Source organism: Bubalus kerabau, chromosome 13 (genome assembly GCF_029407905.1).
Source record: "Bubalus kerabau isolate K-KA32 ecotype Philippines breed swamp buffalo chromosome 13, PCC_UOA_SB_1v2, whole genome shotgun sequence".
Classification (NCBI taxonomy): domain Eukaryota; kingdom Metazoa; phylum Chordata; class Mammalia; order Artiodactyla; family Bovidae; genus Bubalus; species Bubalus kerabau.
The window spans coordinates 23136221-23156731 of record NC_073636.1 but is presented as its reverse complement, the minus strand read 5'-3'; the positions used below and the strand labels follow the sequence as shown (position 1 = coordinate 23156731).

Sequence of the window (20511 nt, the reverse complement as noted above, 5' to 3'; positions counted from 1 at the left end):
ATGGTTCAATTGTATACTATGTGAATAAAGTTGTTATATTTTAAAAATCAACAACAGAAAACAAAGGAATTTTTTAAAAAGGCAAAAATACATACATACATCACCAAAGATGCAAGAATGGCAAATAAGTACATGGAAAGGGGATCAAAGGTATTATTCATTAAGGAAATGCGAATTAAAACTATAAGGATATCGCAGACATAGAAAACAAACTTATGATTACCACAGGGCTCGAAGAGGAGAGAGATAAATTAGAAGTATGAGATTAATAGATACGCATTACTACATAAAATAGATAAGAAGCAAAGATTTACTGTTTAACACTATATCCAATATCTTATAATAACCAATGAGACAAAAATCATCTCAAACAAACTCCCATAAAGCTATTCTTCTTTAATGGCAACTTGAAAAGAAACAAAAACAAACCCTGACTATACCAAGTGTTGAAGAGGATATAAAGCAACTGGAAGTCTCAACTGCTCCTGATGGGAATGTAAAATGTTACAACCACTTTAGAAAAAACAGTTTGTCAGTTCCTTAAACAATTAAGCATGCACTTACTATTAACTAGCCATTTCATTCTTATTTACCCAAAGTAAATGAAGGCCTATGGTCATACATGTGCTCAAATGTTAAAAATTTCATTTTTAATAGCTGAAAACTAAAAACAATCTGTCAACAGGTTAATAAACTGCTATAACCATACAAAGGAATAATAGTAAACAACAAAAAGAAATGAAATATTGATACACGTAACAAGAAGAATTACCTCAAAATACTTATAATGATGGAAATAAACCAGACAAAACATTTGCATGTATATTATATACATATTTGTATGTCTAGACACACATATAGACTCCAATTGTAGAAAACTCTAGAAAACATAAATTAATCTACAGTAATAGAAAGCAGACCACTGGTGACCTGGGAGAGGCTGCAAAGAGGAACAGGTAACTCAGAGATACTATAAAGATATATAAGGAAAGTTTTAGGAATGATGGATATGTTCACTGACTTGACTGTGTTAACGGTTTCATGTACATACATTAGTAAATGTCATATATTTCAAAGTCAATCATATCTGAATAAAGCTTTTTTAAAAGAATAAATCTCAAAATAGATCTCAATCCAACATGTGTATGTATGCCTGAGTCCCTCTGCTGATCACCTGAAAGTATCAACAACTTGTTAATTGGCTATACTCCAATATAAAATAAAAAGTTCAAAAGGAAAAAAAAATAGACCTCAATTCAAATTTTAATTTGTATTAAATGTTAAATCATTTATACACAATAGTTAATGAGACAAGATTAAAGACTGCGAGGGACAGCTGCTGCTGCTGCGTCACTTCAGTCCTGTCCAACTGTGTGTGACCCCAGAGACGGCAGCCCACCAGACTCCCCCGTCCCTGGGATTCTCCAGGCAAGAACACTGGAGTGGGTTGCCATTTCCTTCTCCAGAGAGGGACAGAGTAGACTTTTAAAAAAATGACCAAACTATATGCTGCCTGTAAGAGAAACATCACGCGGCTTCCTAGGTAGCCCAGTGGTAGGTAGCCCAGTGGTAAAGAATTCTGCCAATGCAGGAGATGCCAGGAGACATGGGTTCAATTCCTGGGTCAGGAAGATTCCCTGCAGCAAGAAATGGCAAACCACTCTGGTATTCTTGCCAGGGAAATATCATGGCCAGAGGACTATGGGGTTGCAAAGAGTTGGACACAACTTTGCAACTAAACAACAACAAACCAAAAACAAAAAGAGAAACACTTAATAAATTAAAAAACTCTGTTAAGTTTAAAGAAAATAAAAGCAAATCAATGGGAAATGATATATTCTGCTAATAGTAAGAATATAAAGGCAGGAGTGACTCTTCTGATATCAGATATGTACTACAAAACAAACACTCCATAGATAGAAAGGGATATTTTGTAACAATAAAGGGGTATCAATAAAAAGACATAATAACAATTAGGAAAGTATATGTACTTAAAATATATGAAGCAACACTTGACAGATTGGAACACTTGACAATGTTCCAACCTTAACAGATTTTTAACATATGATTTTCGGCAATTAATAGATGAACTAGATTCACCCTCCCCCCCCAAAATCAATACAGACATAAAAGAGCTTAACAATAAAAACTGTCTTGATCTAACTGACCACAACACTATATTCATTCAACAGTAGAATACATAAGACACGTTCACCAACACAGATAATAAATATGCTGGGCCTTGAGATAAGTCTTAGTGGACTTTAAAGGACTAAAATCATCCAGAGTGGAATTGCTAACAATAAAGAAATTAAATAAGCAACCAACAATTACCTATCTAGCAATGTAACTGGCAAATAAATGAGACTTCTAAATTTGGGGGTAAAAGAGAAAAGCAGGAGAAATTTGGACAACATTTTGACCTAACAACAAATAAACAACATATCAAATTCTGTGGAATGCAGTAAAAATGTTAGGAGGGCAACTTGAATCTTTAAATATTTTTACTAGAAAAGATATACTTTTACTAAAACTTCATGGCAAATAGATGCGTAAACAATGGAAACAGGGAGAGACTTTATTTTGGGGGGCTCTAAAATCACTGCAGATGGTGACTGCAGCCATGAAATTAAAAGACACTTGCTCCTTGGAAGAAAAGCTATCACAAACCTAGACAGCACATTAAAAAACACAGACATTACTTTACTGACAAAGGTCCATATAGTCAAAGCTATCATTTTTCCAGTAGTCATGAATGGATGTGAGAGTTGGACCATAAAGAAAGCTGAACACTGAAGACTGATGCTTTGAACTGTGGTGTTGGAGAAGACCCTTGAGAGCCCCTGGGACTGCAAGGAGATCCAACCAGTCCATCCTAAAGCAAATCAGTCCTGAATATTCATTGGAAGGACTGGTGCTAAAGCTGAAACTCCAATACTTTGGCCACCTGATGTGAAGAACTGACTCAATGGAAAATACCCTGATGCTGGGAAAGACTGAAGGAGGGAGGAGAAGGGGACAAAAGAGGATGAGATGGTTGGATGGCATCACTGACTCCATGGACATGAGCTTGAGCAAGCTCCGGGAGTTGGTGATGGACAGGGAAACCTGGTGTGCTGCAGTCCATAGAGCTGCGAAGAGTCGGACACAACTGAGCGACTGGACCAAACTGAACTGAACTAGAAAAGAAGATCTAAAATCAAAGATCTAAGGTGCCGCCATGAAGAAGTTAAAACATTAGAGCTAAATACATACAAAGTATGTAGAAAGAAGGAAATCATAAAGATTAAAGGAGAAATCAGTAAAATACAGAAAAAAAGGGAGATAACTTTAAAAATTAAAGTCAGTTTATTCTTTAAAAAGGTGAACAAAACTGACAAATTCCAGTTACCCTTGTTAAAGAAAAATGAAACCAAACATCAAACTCCAAAAACCAAAACAACAAAGTAAAACAAAACAAAAAGCAGAGACCACAAATCACCAATATTAAGAATAAAAATAGGGCTTATCACTACTGACACACTACTGATCCAACAAAGAATAACAGGCTGATAAAAAATACTATACATATTTACTCTCCAAAAATAAAATTTTGGGCTTCCCTAGTGGCTCAGTGGTAAAGAATCCGCCCACCAATCCAGGAGACACAGGCTTGATCTGGGAAGATCCCACATGCCTCAGAGCAACTAAGCCAGTGAGCCACAACTCATTCAGGGGCTCACAGCCCATGCTCTTGAGCCCAGGAGTTCCAACTACTGAAGTTCTCTTACCCGAGAGCTGGTGTTCCACAACAAGAGAAGCCACCACAATGAGAAGCCCACACACCACAACAAGAGCAGCCCCTGCTCGTCACAACTAGCGAAAAGCTCTTGCATCAACAAAGACTCAGCACAGCCAAAAATAATAAATAAATGAAATTGTTTTTTAAAAATAAAATTTTCAGGGCTTCCCTGGTGGCTCAGTGGTAAAGAATCCATCTGCCTGCCAATGCAGAGGATGTGGGTTTGATCCCTGGTCCAGGAAGACTGCACATCCGTTGAGCAACTAAGCCTGTGGGCCACAACTGCTGAGCCCACACACTGCAATTACTGAAGCCTGTGCTCCCCTAGAGCCCATGGAGCCCAACAAGAGCAGCCTCCACAACAGGAAGCCCACATACCCACAACGAAGAGTAGCCCCTGCTCACCGCAACTAGAGAAAGCCCACATGCAGCAACAAAGACCCAGTGCAGAGAAAAATACATAAATAAATCTTTATAAAAAATAAGAGCATACAGATTTTAATATTTTAAAAGCACATTAACAAACTTCAGTACACTGACAATGTTTTCAAGGATACAGTTCAGTAGTAGTACAGTTCTTAAAAAGAAGGGAGATTAATGTCCCATTTTATGTATATAACATCTTGTTTATCCATTCAGCCTCTGATAGACATTTGAGTTGTTATACTTCTTGACCATTATGAATAGTTCTTCTGTGACCATGAGTACACAAATATCTCTCAGAGACTCTGCTTCTAGATATATCCACTGCAAGTGGAACTGCTGGATCCTTCTTTTTTATAGTAATCTTTTTAAATTTTTTGAAGGGCCTCCGTACTGTTTTCCATAGCAGCTATGACACTTTATAATCCCACTAACAGTGCACAAGGGTTCCAATTTCGCCACAGCCTAACACTTGTAATTTTTTTTTTAAAATATAGTAGCCATTCCAAAGGTGTGCTGTGACTTCATTGTGATTTTTCATCTACATTTCTACAGTGATTAGTAATGCTGAACACTTTTGTATCAGTAATGTCACGTGGATATTTGTACCCCCTGACATGATGAGAAGAGGACTTAACTTTTGTGGTACTCTTTCCCCAAACCCATACCAGGAGAAAAACATCAGAGGAATCCAGAAGGGGACATTCATCAGGTACCTGGCCAGTATTCAAGACTGTCAAGGTCATGCAAAACCAAAAAGACTGACAAAGTGTTACAGACCACGGGAGACCAAGAGACATGGAAGCTAAATGCAAAAGAACATTAATAAAACAGAAAAGATGAAAAAAATTTAAAGTATAGCATTCAGTTAATAGTAACATACAATTGTCTCTTAGTTTTCACAGATACACCATGTTACTGTACAAAGTTAATAATGAAGAAACTGGATAAAGGGTATACAAGAACTCTCTGTATTATCTTTGCAACTTTTCAGGAAATCTGTAAGTATTCCAAAACATTAAATTAATTAAAACAAATTAAACAAGCTGACTTAAAAAATGCTTAGAGAAAAACAAGTAGAGCCAAAACACCATTGACACTCTTTAAACACCAAAACACTCTTCAAAAATTAAAAAGAATTTTTTTTAAAGACAAGAAAATGTGGGAGAGCAGAAGAAAAAATGGAAGAGAGGAAGATAATAATGAGGAAGGGTTATCTCTGCAAGATATGAAATTGGAACAATTAAAACAGTGTAGGACCGGCCACGAAAAGACACATCACTAAACAAAATCAAAGTCCAGAAATGAAGCCAAATCACATGTGAACTTTGTATTTTTAAAAAGTGTCATTTGAATTCAACAGGGGAAATAAGATTATTCAAAACATGTATTTGGAACAAATGGATAGTCACCTAGGTGAAAAATAGCTCCATACCTCATAGCTCACATTACAATAAATTCTGGATGGATCATTAATCTAAAAAATGTATAAGCCACATACTAGAAAAAGCCTACCCCAAAGTGTGAAATAATCTTGGTATAGAAAATAGCCCTTCCAGTATGCTACCAAACCAGGAGAATTCTTTTTAATGACGATAACATAATCACTTATTTCTGTATGGCCAAAGGCAAAATCAAAACACAAACCAACATTTAGGAGGAAAAAACCCTGTAATACTCCAAAGGGCTAATTTCCCTAATACATTAAGAGCTCTTACATAACTATCAACAAATGTTCCATGAGGAATGTACCAAAAGGAAAATGAGTTAAAAATATGCATGAAAACTTCATATAAAGAAAATAAAAATAGTTTTTAAGCATATGAAGAGGTGTTCAACTTCTCTCATAATAACAGAAATGCAGATTAAGGCTATGTTTATTTTTACCCACCAGAGAGAAAAATATTAAAATATTCTTAATACTGATAGATGGAAAGGGTTAAAAGCTATATTCTGAATCCCTCTTTTAGGCTCCTGAGGAAAATATCTTGATTGTTCTTGCAACATCAACCCTAAAGATAGATGACGGTCCTATAGGGTCTGCCATGTACTAATAACTAACCCCAGAACAACTAGCCTGCTATACTTGGCTGTCAGGAATATATATTGTATGACTTATAATTTATGGTCTACAGCTATGTTAAAATAAAAGAGCTAACCACTTACAAATATAGAGGCTAAATGGGTGCTAATGTTACCTGTACTTGCACGTCAACCTTACAATCAAAACGCTGGCAACATCAAAACCTGCATCAGAGTTTGGAGGCCTCTGTATTGTAACTGTATATGCTTTTCCTTTATAGGTGTATTTGGTGCTGGGTAAGTCAATTGTGACTTGTGAATCTGATCAACGATCCCAAACTGAAACTGGCTCAGGTAATCATGCAACTGTGCTGAGGAAACCATGTCGAAAACAGTCTCTTCTCATGTAATGTGAATTAGTACATCTCAATAGAGGGGATATGGCAAAATCCAGTAAAATTTCAGATGCACATACCCTCTGACCCAGCAATTCCACTTCCAGGAATTTTTGCCTACAGCAAATTACCCACATATCTATGATTACATTATATATGGTTATTCACTGCAGTATTGTTTTTTAAAAAAGACTAATAATAACTAAATGTTATTATGGTTAAATGGTTAAATAAATTACAGTTCATTTTTACAATTAAATAACATACAGATGTATATGACAGAGAGTTTTTTACTACTTATATGCAGTGATCTCCAAGGTACATTATTAATGAAGAAGCAATTCATAAAACACTATATTCTACATTTGTGTAAAAAGTGTTTATGTATGCAGAAAATGGCTCCAGATAGATATCAACAATGTGGTAACCTCCCCAGGAAGGAAACTATATGGTAAAGAAGCAGGAATGGTAAGAGCTAAAAGCTGATAATTATATTCAATTTCCTACTGACATTTACATTATTTAGCAATCTCACCATCATCTTAAATTCAACACATAAAAAGAGTATCTCAGCATTGATCTCTACTTCCAAAACAACTCTCTATCCAACACTCTCTAACTCAGTAAAAGACCATCGATATTCAGCTGTCCACAAAGAAATCTGAGCAACTCCCTTCCCTCATTTCAACCATATCCATTAAGTCATACAGTAGTACTACTGTTAAGACAGCCATGATTTAAGCTTGTTCAGTATCCATTCCCTCTTCTCACTAGAATACCATGCTTGAGGAGATTCTACTTGTTTCTGGTTCTAATAACTCCAAAATGCAAGCACTCGAGCACTCATTGTTTCCTCCAACTCTGTGAGTTATATCTTTTCATTTATTCTTTTTGCTTCAGATATCCAGATCTATTTCTGTTACTGACAACTAAATAATATACATGTCTCTTGAAAACTGGTAAATAAAGGTCAAAAATGAAGCATCTGGACTGATGACATCTCCAAGAGCCTGTGATCTTACAGAAACACCAGAAAATGGAGCATAAAATGTCAAAACCAATTTGGTCAGAACTCTACTCTGGAAGATAGTCAAAAGTTTACAGTACCAAGTAAACAACACAAAGGCAACTTAAAAACTGTAACAGTTCTGTGTCATTTTCAGTTGCCTAGGCTCTACCACTTACTAGCCTGACAATGCTCTTGAAGACAGCATCCCATGTTCCTAGTGCCAAACTCTGGCCCCTGGTTCCTGAAGGGGTGAAGCAGAGCTTGCCCTCAAAGGACTGTGATTCTAAGTTTTAACAGAACTAAGGAAGGAGGACTGACTTTGGCATTTGCTCTTGTATCCTTTAACCTGGATGAAGTGTGTTTTAAGTTTAAGAGGTTACCTGTAATCCCCAGGATAACCATTTAAAAATATATACATGGGAAGCGAAGTAAGAATCAAAATCTGATACAAGAAACAAAGAAGAGCATTATATACTGAAAAGCAGGTCAAAACACCAAGAACATAAAAAACAATTATAAACATACATGCACCAAACATCAGATTTCCAAAATACATGGGCGGGGCGGGGCAGGGGAGGGGGGAACTGAAGGGAGAAACAGGCTGTTCTTTACTCAAGTTTCAGTAATGGGTAGAACTTAGAAAACCACTAAAGAAATAGAAGAGCTACTACAACCTATCTAAGCTCAATATACGTATACAGAAAACTGCACTAAAATCAGCAAAATACACATTCTTCTCAAACATCCACAAATGGTCTCCAAGACTGGTAACAGTGCCAGTCACAAAACAAGTGTCAATAAATTTTAAAAGATCTGAAATCAGATCTTACCAATCCACAATAGAATGAAAATAAAATTCAATAAAAGAAGGAAAATTGGAAAATCCACAAATATATGGAAATTACACAATATTCTCTTAAATAACCAACGAGTCAAAGAAGAAATCATGATGGAAACTGAAAAATAAGACAAATGGAAAACATATATAAATGACATACGAAATTTTATGTGATACATAGAAAGCAACACTCCAGTTAAATTCATACCTGATAATACCTATGTTGCAAGGAAGATGCTTGAGTGGGGTGAAATGCAGTGAAGGGAGTGACAGTTTAAATATATACAGGATCTCTTTTTTTTAATTGATGTATAGTTGATTTACAATGTTGTCTTAGATTCTGGTGTACAGCAAAGTGATTCAGACATATATATGTTTATATACACACACACACACACACACACACACACACACACACACAGATATGTATATGTATATATCGTTTTTCAGTTTCTTTTCTTCGTTTATTACAAGATAATATAGTTGTGCTATACATAAAATAAAAATAGTAATAATACAGGGTTTCTAATTATATACCTACCTTAAGAAGCTAGAAAAAGAGCAAACTAAGCCCTAAACCAGCAGGAAAAAGAGAGGTGTAAAGATTAGAGATAAAATAGAAAACAGAAAAATAACAGGAACAATCAACAAAACCAAAGTTCTTTGAAAGATCAACAAATCTGACAAACTTTTAGGCTGACTAGGAAAACAAAGACAAATGACTAAATTCAGAAATGAGTGCGAACATTATTGCTGACCTTAACAAAAATAAGAATTAAAAGAGAATACCATCAACAAATGTACACCAACAAATCAGTTAACCTACAGGAAACGGACAAATTCCTAGGAAAATGCAAACTAACAAAAATGACTCAAGAAAGAAAATCTGAATAGATCTAGAACAAGAGACTGACTCAATCAACAAGGAAAAACCTCCCAACAAGGAAAAGCCCTGTACCAGATGCCTTCATAATTGAATACCACCAAAATTTAAAGAAATATAAACACAAATCCTTCTCAAACTTCTGAAAAACTTGAAGAGGCAACACTTCCTAGATCATTCTATGAGGCCAGTATGGTATCAAATGCCCCACGGTCAGACAAAAAAGCGTAAGAAAATAAAGTAACAGCCCAATACACTTTATGAATATAAATGCAAATATTCTCAACACAAGTGTACCAGTGTCCTAGGGCAGTAATAAAAATTTCAACAAATTAGGTAGCTAAAGAAAAAAGAAATATATTCTCTCACACTCTCAGTTCTGGAGGCTAGAAGTACAAAACCACATGCTTCTCCCTCTTACCTGATGGCTCAGGCAATCCATGACACTACTTGGTTTATGACTACATAATTCCAATGTCCACTTTAGTCTACTAACGCACAGAAAATACATGGAACAAAGTGACATGTTAAAACACACACACACACAACACACACTCATCTAAGATTAATCAACTAAGTGTGCTGTGGACAAACAATACAGGGCAAATGATTCAGGTATTTTTTTCCCATACGCAAACTGACAACGAGGGGAAAAGGAGACCACAGAAAGACCTAAGAGAAATATCAGATACTGCAATGTATGTACCTTATTTGAATCTAGCTTATGGACCTTTGTGAGATCCTGATTCAACAAGTATAAAAGAAAACAGGAGACAATCAATAAATTTTGAACAATGACTGCGTATGTCATGGATTAAAGAAATCCTTGTTAATTATTTTTAGGTGTGACGATATATTGCGCATTTTTAAAATATCCACCTAAGTTAAGAATGCTCACAAAATTTAAACTCATCAGAAGACGGACAGGGGAGGGTAGAAAGGAAATAGCTGGCTATGACTTGGTCATTGTTAAAGCTAGATACCAAGGTAGGGATTCTCTCTACTTGTACGTATGCTTGAAAATTTTCCACAGTAAAACTATTTTTATATCTGTAAAAATTAATCACTTTAGTATCTCTCATGTCCATTCCCTCATTTTTAACCCTCCCACTACTTCTATCTCAAACAGTTTCTCAGTATCTCTCCCTTGGATTCACTGCAATAAAGCAAAGTTCTATCTTTGTAGAATGTAGATTCCAACATCAGAGTATAAATTATAGCCCCTCAAAATAGGAACTCAGATGGTAAAGAATCTGCCTGCAATGCGGAAGACTCAGGTTCGATCCCTGGGTTGGGGAAGATCCCCTGGAGAAGGAAACGGCAATGCACTTCAGTATTCTTGCCCAGAAAATCCCATGAACAAAAGAGCCTGGTAGGCTACAATCCATGGGGCAGCAAAGAGTCAGACATGACTGAGCAACTCACACAAAATAGGAATAATCAAAACTATCCTTGAAAAACAGCTTTTAACTCCAATAGAGAAAGTGCATGATATTATACATTGTTATGAATATACAACCCTGCTGTATTCCAGTTCTTCTAATTGTTCTGTCAGATAGTGTCTATCAGTGGCCGTCAACTCATTTTAAAAATTCCTCTTCAAGAATACAGATAAGCTGACACTGCCTCTTGCCTGGCCCCCCTCAATTGTACACTTCCTGTCTTTGACAATGATGGTTGGGAAAGCCTTAAAATCATTCACAAGAGATTTCCATAAAGGTTTGGCTAGACCTCAGTCAATAAAATGGCAGACTGAATTACCTCTACAATTTTTTTTTTCTATCTCTTCCTATGTAACTGATTTTAAGTATGTTAAAAGCGCACAGGACCCAGCTACACCTTTCTTTTTTATAGTTGGTCTGGTCTCATACCCTTCTAACCCATTCACAAGGCTGTCAGAGAGATCTTTCTGAAACAGAAAACTCATGTCATCCCTCAGCTTCAATGGCTCATGATAATCATCAGGACCAAGTCTTGAACTAAAAAGCGGGAGGGGGAGAAGAAAAACAAAGGGAGAAGGTGGGGAAGGAAGGCATGTCAAGACTGGGGGAGGGGGCACGAGGGGAGGGAGGGAGGGAAAAGACAAGCAGGGGAAAGGGAAAAGAAGCTCCACCTCTCAGAAGGCCTACCATTCAAACTTTACAATGCAAACCCCTGATACACCTGGGTCTTTATCATTTGCTTCTCCCTTTGCCTATAACTCACTTTCCACACACCAATCTATGTTAAAACACTTACCTTCAACAAAGATCTATGGAGTAGGTGACACTGAAGAAAATAAAAAGTAAAACTGAGAAATTCCTGATCATGATCACTAGAGAAAGAAAATTAAAACTTGGAACATAATTTTCCAGCATGAAAAACAGGTGTTAGTTGCTAGGTTGTGTCTGACCCCTTGGACTGTAGCTCACCAGGCTCCTGGAAAAATGGGTATTAGATCTTAAAGAACAGTATCATTAATACTATGTATCAGGCACACTGTGGGATTTTGCTAACCACACTGCAAATACAATTAGCATTTCTACAGGAAAATGCATTTCATGTTCCAAAATAATTTTGGAACAGAATTTAGAATCTTTTAAATACACACCAAATTTAGACTATAACACAGATGGCACTGCAAATCAATAAGGAAAAATGAACTGAAAGAAAGAAGGAAAGAAAGGAAAAAGAAGTCATAAAAATACTAGAGAAGGTATTCCCCTGGTGGTCCAGTGGTTAGAACTCCCACATTTCCACTACAAGAGGCACAGATTCATTCCTTGGTCAGACTATACCACATGCTGTGCATTGCAGCCAAACACAAACAAAAAACAAACTTAGAGGAAAATGTGAAAGCATTCCCTATATAACTCTGGAGTAGGGAAAGCCTGTTTAACTAATGGTTCAAAATATCAGAAGCCCTGACACATAAGATTAATAAATTCAACTAAATAAAAATCAAAACCTTCTGTACAGATAAAAACCCCAAGAGCAAAGATTAACAGCAAGAATGAATCATCAAAAAAGCCTAATATATGAAGTGCTCCTATGAAAGCTCCAACAAATCAAAAAGAGAAAGATCAACGACTAAATAGAAAAAGCATATGAAGAGATCACAGAAGGGACAACATGAATTGCTCTTAAAAACATGAAAAGATGCTCAGATTCAGTCATAATAAGAGAAATGCAAAATACAAGCTCTGAGATACTTTCACCTACCGGATTACCAAAGACATAAAGAATAGGTTTTCATTCATTACTGCTGGGAACACAAACTGGTACAACCACTAAACAGAATAATTTGGGAATATCTACCAAAATTAACTGTAAAATGTTTGATCCAACAGTTCTACATCTGAGAATTAATAAAATCCTACAGATTTCACTGCATACAAGCAAAATGACATATATACAAGCAGCAGTCAAAAACACAAAAGATTAGAAAGTCCATCAACAGGTGACTAATTCCATAACATGCAGTAATAAATAAAGCTCTATACTGATAGTAGATAAATTGTTCAGGAAAAAAAACTTAAGATGCAAGAGAGTATGCATACTATTAATCCATTTGTATTAAAGTTACAAAACTATGTCTCCTCATATTTGTTGGTATATGCAAAAAAGTAATAGAAACTATGTTGGTGGCAGAAAATTTACTGAGAAACTGTGTAGATGGTGAACAGCAGTAGGAGGGAGGGTTTTTAATATTTAAAATTTTGGATAATGTGACTTATGGTCTAAACATTAAATTTAAACAGATATATTGCTATCCAAAAACACTATTTTTTCCTTTTATTTACTCATGTCATGACACTATTCTATGCCAAAACACTTCATAGAGTTGGCTGCCCAAAACAGAAGTACATATGAACAGTGGCTTAATCTCTACTTTTTGAGATTCATCAGTTACTTAATTTTCATAGTATGCCACAGATGAATAAATTGATGCCTACACATTTAATAAGAATGGTACTGAGCTATAAAGAAACATGGGATTTCTTTGAGAAAGGTAACTAAAAATGGAAATGAAAACTAGAAATATAAAAGGGCCTTAGGAAAGCACACCAAAATTTAAGAGAAATCAAATTTCTTTATATTCAAACAAAAGATCCACGGGGTGTCAAAATTAACATTCATTGGCAACATCATTTGTCTAGCAATACACAAAAGAGGGAAAAAGGAATTTAAAACAATCGATTTTTATCCCTAACCAAGAAAAAAAAAGTGGCTTATTTTCCCAACTAATATAAGAAATTGTATTCATTTAAAAAAAAAACTCAAAATTTTAATTAGATGTGGATCATTCTGCACTAAAAACACAAAACAAAATATACCAAGTTTGTTCAAAAAGTAGAAAAGTTGTGTTTCAATAAAAAGAAAATTCATGAAAAGAAAACATTATATCCAGTACTGTTAAAAAAATATTTGAGTGGCCATCACTTTTGATACAAATGAATTACCAGATATTTTAAAATACATCTGCACTCCAGTTCTAAAGAAAAGTTTTTTCAAAATTTTCTGCACTTACCGCCATTATCTGTTCTTTTTAAAGCTCCATCCTTATGAGGACACAGTTCACATCTCTATTAAAAGGGGAGGAAACAAAGAGATTTTTCAGATTACCAAAATATAACATCTTCCCTGTAACTTCAAAACTATTCAAAATGTGGTAGTGGCATTTTCTCTTAGTTGCCACCAAGAATATTTCAGAAAGATCCTCATCAAGTAATTCTCTATGATAAGTGATCATCCTCAGAGTACCAGACAAGAACTTTTAAAAAGTAAAATTTAGTGAACAGTAAAATGTTAAGACTTTTTTCCTTTTTGTTGTATTAATAAAAATAAAAAGATCCTCTGAACACAGTATTTGGGCACGGTTTTTAATATTTGCCTCTATCCCTTTACTGTCTGAGTAGAATCAACCAGGATTATTACACAGTCAGTTGGATCTGGTTTCTCCTGAAATAAAGAGGCAAATTCAAATTCAGAATTTTGATTTAAGCAGATTATGATCTCATATGTGCTGACCTGCCTATGGAAGGCAAGAACTGCTCTAGTTATTCCCATTATTCTTTTCATTCACAGCACAATGATACTCAGTAATATATTATGGATCCCTCTCTCTACCACTCCCACAATTTAAAACCAGAAATAAACACCAAGCCAGTATTACCATTTCTTTTCCCTACTGACAAGAGGACTGAAATAATTATAAAAATAATTAAAGAGTTTTCAGTGGCACTGTCTTACTATAAAGACTATATTCCTAGAAGTCATAAAGTCATATATAACTACTTATTATCTGTACGCTTCCTTACTCTCCAAAGAGGTTTTGAAAGTCAATTCTTAGGTAGGTTGATGAGACGTCCAGGGTGCCCAAGGAGGAGAAAGGGGTCTGGGGCTCAAAAGGAGGAGAAAAGGACAAAGGTTTTATTCCCTACATTCCTCAGTCTTAGTCACATAAAACCTTTTTTGCTGTTGTTGTTGTTTTTCCTTTAAGCCCAGAGCTGATGACTACACAACAAAACAACTCATCTTAAACTCTGTACTAAGTATTATATAACAACAAAGTATCCTGCTTGAGGACATGCTTCTCCTTCTTAAGAACCTTCTGACTAATCCTGTTATCTTAAAATGTAAATTGTGGGAGTGGGTCTGGTAAGACCTTTACAACCTTGAGACATTCTTTGATTTACTGTAATAACCAACTGATTGATATTTGGAAAAACTAATACAATTATGTAAAGTTTAAAAATAAAATAAAATTAAAAAATAAAAAAAATAACCAACTGAAAAAGTATCTAGGTCCCTTGCTAAAACTAGAGAGGAGGGCACTCTCCACTCTCTTCTAATGTCTATGTCAGTAGCCTCTCTGTCCTTTTACACTGTAATGAAACTTCTGCCACACAAGAGCCTTGAGTGGTCAAGCCTGGTACCTGATCCTGAAGCTAAATTTTCTTCTAAATTTTTCTTCTAAATTAAAGCTAAATTTTCAGAGATGACGAATCCAACACCGTTCACCATAAGCTATCAGTTTGAAGCATATAATACCCTAAGATAAATGAGCTACAAAGGAAAATAAAGAGCAGGAAGTTAAGATAAAACAGTAAGTAAGTACACAGCTTCCCTGGTGGCTCAGAGGTTAAAGCGTTTGCCTGGAACGCGGGAGACCTCTGTTCCATCCCTGGGTTGGGAAGATCCCCTGGAGAAGGAAATGGCACCCCACTCCAGTACTCTTGCCTGGAGAATCCCATGGAGGGAGGTGCCTGGTAGGCTATAGTCTATGGAGTCACAAAGAGTCGACACGACTGAGCGACTTCACTCACTCAAGCTGATTAGGGAGGATAAAGACCAAAGAAGTAAAATCATCTACATCCACCAGAAGCAGTTAAGGCATATACAAAACAATTAGATGTAAAATATTATATCAGAAACAGTCATCATGATGGGAAGAGAATACAAAATCAGGTTTTTTAAAATACACTTGAAATTTAAAGGCCAGCAACTTAAAACAATCCTATACATATACAGAGCACTATACCAAAATCTCAAGGTAACTGCAAACCAAAAATCTGTAATAGATAACACACATAAAAAAGAAAAGGGAATCCAAACATAACCCAAAGTATGAAAGTATTAGTCACTCAGTAGTGTCCAACTCTGCGACCCCATTGACTGTAGCCTGCCAGGTTCCTCTGTCCATGGGATTTCCCAGGCAAGAATACTGGAGAGGGTTGCCATTTCCTTCTCCAGGGGATCTTCCCAACCTAGGGATCTAACCCAGGTATCCCATATTGCAGGCAGACTCTTCAACGTCTGAGACACCAGGGAAGTACAGAAACACAACCCAAAAAGGCCATCAAACCACAAGAAAACGAAGAAGAATGGGGGGAAAAGACCGACAAAACAAATCCAAAACAATTAACAAAATGGCAATAAGAACACATATATCAATAATTACCTTAAATGTAAACAGACTAAATGCTCCAACCAAAAGGCTGCCTAAATAGATATGGAAACAAGACCCACATACATGCTGCCTACAAGAGACTCACTTCAGATATAGAGACACACACAAAGTGAGAGGGTGGAAAAAGGTATTTTAAGCAAATGGAAAAATCAAAAGTCAGAGTAGCAATGCTTATATTGCACACATAAAAAAATGAGAGGGTGGAAAAAGGTATTATTCCATGCAAATGAAAAAATAAAAAGTAAGTCAGAGTAGTTATGCTTGTATCACACAAACAAAATAAGAGGGTGGAAAAAAGTATTCCATGCAAATAGAAAAATCAAAAGTAACTCAGCTTTGCTTGCACCAGACAGACTATAAAGACTGTTACAAGAGACAAAGATCATTACATAAAGATCATAGAATCAATCAAAGAAGATGAAACAACTTTAATGTATATGCAACCAACATCAGAACATATCAATACATAAGGTAAATATTAATGGAAAAAGAGAAACGGACAGTAATACAATAATGGTAGGGATATCAAGTCCCCACTTCATCAATGGACAGACACCTAGACAGCAAAACAATAAGGCAACACTGACGAGCCAGTGATTAGGACTCCACACTTTCAGTGCCGAGGCTCCCAGTTCAATCCCTGGCAACGTGGCACAGGAAAGGGTGGTCAATACTGCTAATTATCAGAGAAATACAAATAATAATTACAGTGAGGTACTGCTTCACAGTACTCAGAATGACCATCATTAAAAAGTCTACAGGACTTCCCTGGTGGTCCAGTGATTGAGAATCTGCCAGCCAATGCTGGGGACACAGGTTCAATCCCTCGTCTGGCAAGATTCCACTGCCAAGTGGCAACCAGGCCCAGGTGCCGCAGCTACGGAAGCCCATGCACCCACACGCTCTGCACATGCTCTGTGACGAGAGAAGCCTCCGCAATGAGAAGCCCGCACACCACAACAAGAAAGCAGCCCTCAAATAAGGTTTGTTGTTTTTTTTAAGCCTACAAATAATACAAGCTGCCTGGAGAGGGTATGGAGAAAAAGGAACCCTCCTACACTGCTTGTATGAATGTAAACTGGTGTAGCCACTATGGAAAACAGAACAGAGGTTCCCAAAAGACTAAAATAGAGCAACTAAACGACCCAGCAATCCCACTACTGACTATATATATCCAGAGAAAAAACTCAAAAACATACATGCACCCCAATGCAATATAAATAGCAGTACTATTTACAACAGTCAAGGTATCAGTTCAGTTCAGTTCAGTCGCTCAGTCATGTCTGACTCTGCGACCCCACGAACCGCAGCACACCAGGCCTCCCTGTCCATCACCAACTCCCGGAGTGAACCCAATCCCATGTCCATTGAGTCAGTGATGCCATCCAACCATCTCATCCTCTGTCGATCCCTTCTCCTCCTGCCCTCAGTCTTTCCCAGCATCAGGGTCTTTTCAAATTAGTCAGCTCTTCACATCAGGTGGCCAAAGTACTGGCGTGTCACCTTCAGCATCAGTCATTCCAATGAACACCCAGGACTGATCTCCTTCAGAATGGACTGGTTGGATCTCCTTGCAGTCCAAGGGACTCTCAAGAGTCTTCTCCAACACCACAGTTCAAAAGCATCAATTCTTGGGTGCTCAGCTTTCTTTATAGTCCAACTCTCACATCCATACTTGACCACTGGAAAAATCACAGCCTTGACTAGACGGACCTTTGTTGGCAAAGTAATGTCTCTGCTTCTGAATAATTTGCTATCTAGGTTGGTTATAACTTGCCTTCCAAGGAGTAAGTGTCTTTTAATTTCATGGCTGCAGTCACCATCTGCAGTGATTTTGGAGCCCAAAAAATAAAGTCTGACACTGTTTCCCCATCTATCTGCCATGAAATGATGGGACCAGATGCCATGATCTTAGTTTGCTGAATGTTGAGCTTTAAGCAAACTTTTTCACTCTCCTCTTTCACTTTCATCAAGAGGCTTTTTAGTTCTTCTTCACTTTCTGCCATAAGGGTGGTGTCATCTGCATATCTGAGGTTATTGATATTTCTCCCAGCAATCTTGATTCTAGCTTGTGCTTCTTCCAGCCCAGCGTTTCTCATGATGTACTCTGCATATAAGTTAATTAAGCAGGGTGACAATATACAGCCTTGACATACTCCTTTTCCTATTTGGAACCAGTCTGTTGTTCCATGTCCAGTTCTAACTGTTGCTTCCTGACCTGCATACGTATTTCTCAAGAGGCAGGTCAGGTGGTCTGGTATTCCCATCTCTTTCAGAATTTTCCACAGTTTATTGTGATCCACACAGTCAAAGGCTTTGGCACAGTCAATAAAGCAGAAATAGATGTTTTTCTGGAACTCCCTTGATTTTTCTATGATCCAGCGGATGTTGGCAATTTGATCTCTGGTTCCTCTGCCTCTTCGAAAACCAGCTTGAACATCTGCAAGTTCACTGTTCACATATTGCTGAAGCCTGGCTTGGAGAATTTTAAGCATTACTTTACTAGCGTGTGAGATGAGTGCAATTGTGCAGTAGTTTGAGCATTCTTTGGCATTGCCTTTCTTTGGGATTGGAATGAAAACTGACCTTTTCCAGTCCTGTGGCCACTACTGAGTTTTCCAAATTTGCTGGCATATTGAGTGCAGCACTTTCACAGCATTATCCTTCGGGATTTGAAATAGTTCAACTGGAATTCCATCACCTCCACTAAGCAGCCTAAATGTCCATCAATAGAGAAATGGATATAAAAGATGTGGTGTGTGTGTATGTAGGGGTGTGTGCGTGCGTGCGTGCACATATATATACGTGAAATATTAGCCATTAAAAAGCATGAAATAATGCCATCTGCAGCAACATGGATGGTTGTCCTAAAGATGATCATACTAAATGAAAAAAGTCAGAAATCAATTATCATATGGTATCACTTATATGTACAATCTTAAAAAAATGATACAACTGAACTTATTTACAAAACAGAAACAGACTCTCAAACATTTAGGAGAAAAACTTAAGTCACCAAAGGGGATGTGAGGAGGATAAATTAGGACTTTGGGATTAACATATACATACCACTATATATAAAACAGGTAAACAAAAAGGACCTACTGTATAGCACAGGGATCTATTACTCAATACCCTGCAGTAATCTATAATGGAAAAGAATCTGAAACAGACCACACACATATGCATATGTGTGTGAGTGTAACTTAATCATCTTTCTATATACACTTGAAACTAACACATTGTAAATTGACTGTACTTCAATCTAATAAAAAGTAGATGTAGCTAATCTATGAAAAACCATTTAACCTCACTTATATCCAAATAAATATGAATATAAAAGTCACACAGAATAGGCGTTTTTGCCCACTTAAGTTAGTAAATCTTTTCTTAAAAAATAATCCGTAATGTTCAAAGTGCAGTGAACATTTATTTTCATATACTGTTGATGGCACTATAATCTAATTCTTTTGGAGAACAATTTAGCGATATGCTTCAAGAAAAATACTGATTCAAATAACTCACTTCCAGAGTCAAAGGAAATGTAATAAAAATACCGATTATTAAGTACCATATCTTAATGATCTTTATATTATTTATATGCTTTAATCTCAAGACATGAAAAGATATATGCACAAAAATACTTTATATGGCTGTTTATAACCATAAAATTTTTATTTAAACTGTTTAACAGTGAGGAAGCTAATGCTATATTCACAAAGATTTTAAGTCAGTTTAAAAATGCAGAGAAAAGGACCTCCCTGGCAGTCCAGTGGTTAAGATTCTACCTACCATTCGGGGGCACAGTTCAATCCTTGGCTGGGAAACTAAGGTCCCACATGCCCCATGGAGTGGCCAAAAAAAAGCAAAATGCAGAGAAGAAAACTCTAAGAGAAAACTACATGCTAATAAATAAAATACTATTATATCTTCCCAAAAAAGGTAAAAACAGATATATATGAGACTTGAGAGAAAAAAATGATAATGAGAAAAAAAAAGAAGGTTAAGTTATAGTTAGAGGCTTCACCCTACGTTCAAGAAAAAAGGATCAGATTCAGGAAAACAGAAATTCTAGATCTTACAGTAAACCAATCCAACCTGAAAAGTTTCACACAGTAGGCTACAGCTATACATGTTACTACTAGAATTTCACAGACGTATTCTTATTTAGTGAGAGGTACTGTTAAAACGCTGGGCTGGAAGAAGCA

The 20511-nt window shown here is 36.4% G+C and overlaps 1 protein-coding gene across 7 annotated transcripts in view; it reads right to left on the bottom strand.

Moving 5' to 3' along the window:
- MLLT10 (MLLT10 histone lysine methyltransferase DOT1L cofactor) overlaps positions 1-20511 on the bottom strand; it is a 212590-nt gene that overhangs the window by 143524 nt on the left and 48555 nt on the right. For all 7 annotated transcript variants that reach the window (XR_008701429.1, XR_008701428.1, XM_055543773.1 and 4 more), the window contains exon 4: positions 13862-13916. Coding sequence is in view for 5 of the 7 variants with exons in the window: in XM_055543773.1 (XP_055399748.1) it covers positions 13862-13916 (55 nt within the window). In the remaining 2 variants the exon portion in view is untranslated. The remainder of the gene's footprint in view (positions 1-13861; positions 13917-20511) is intronic.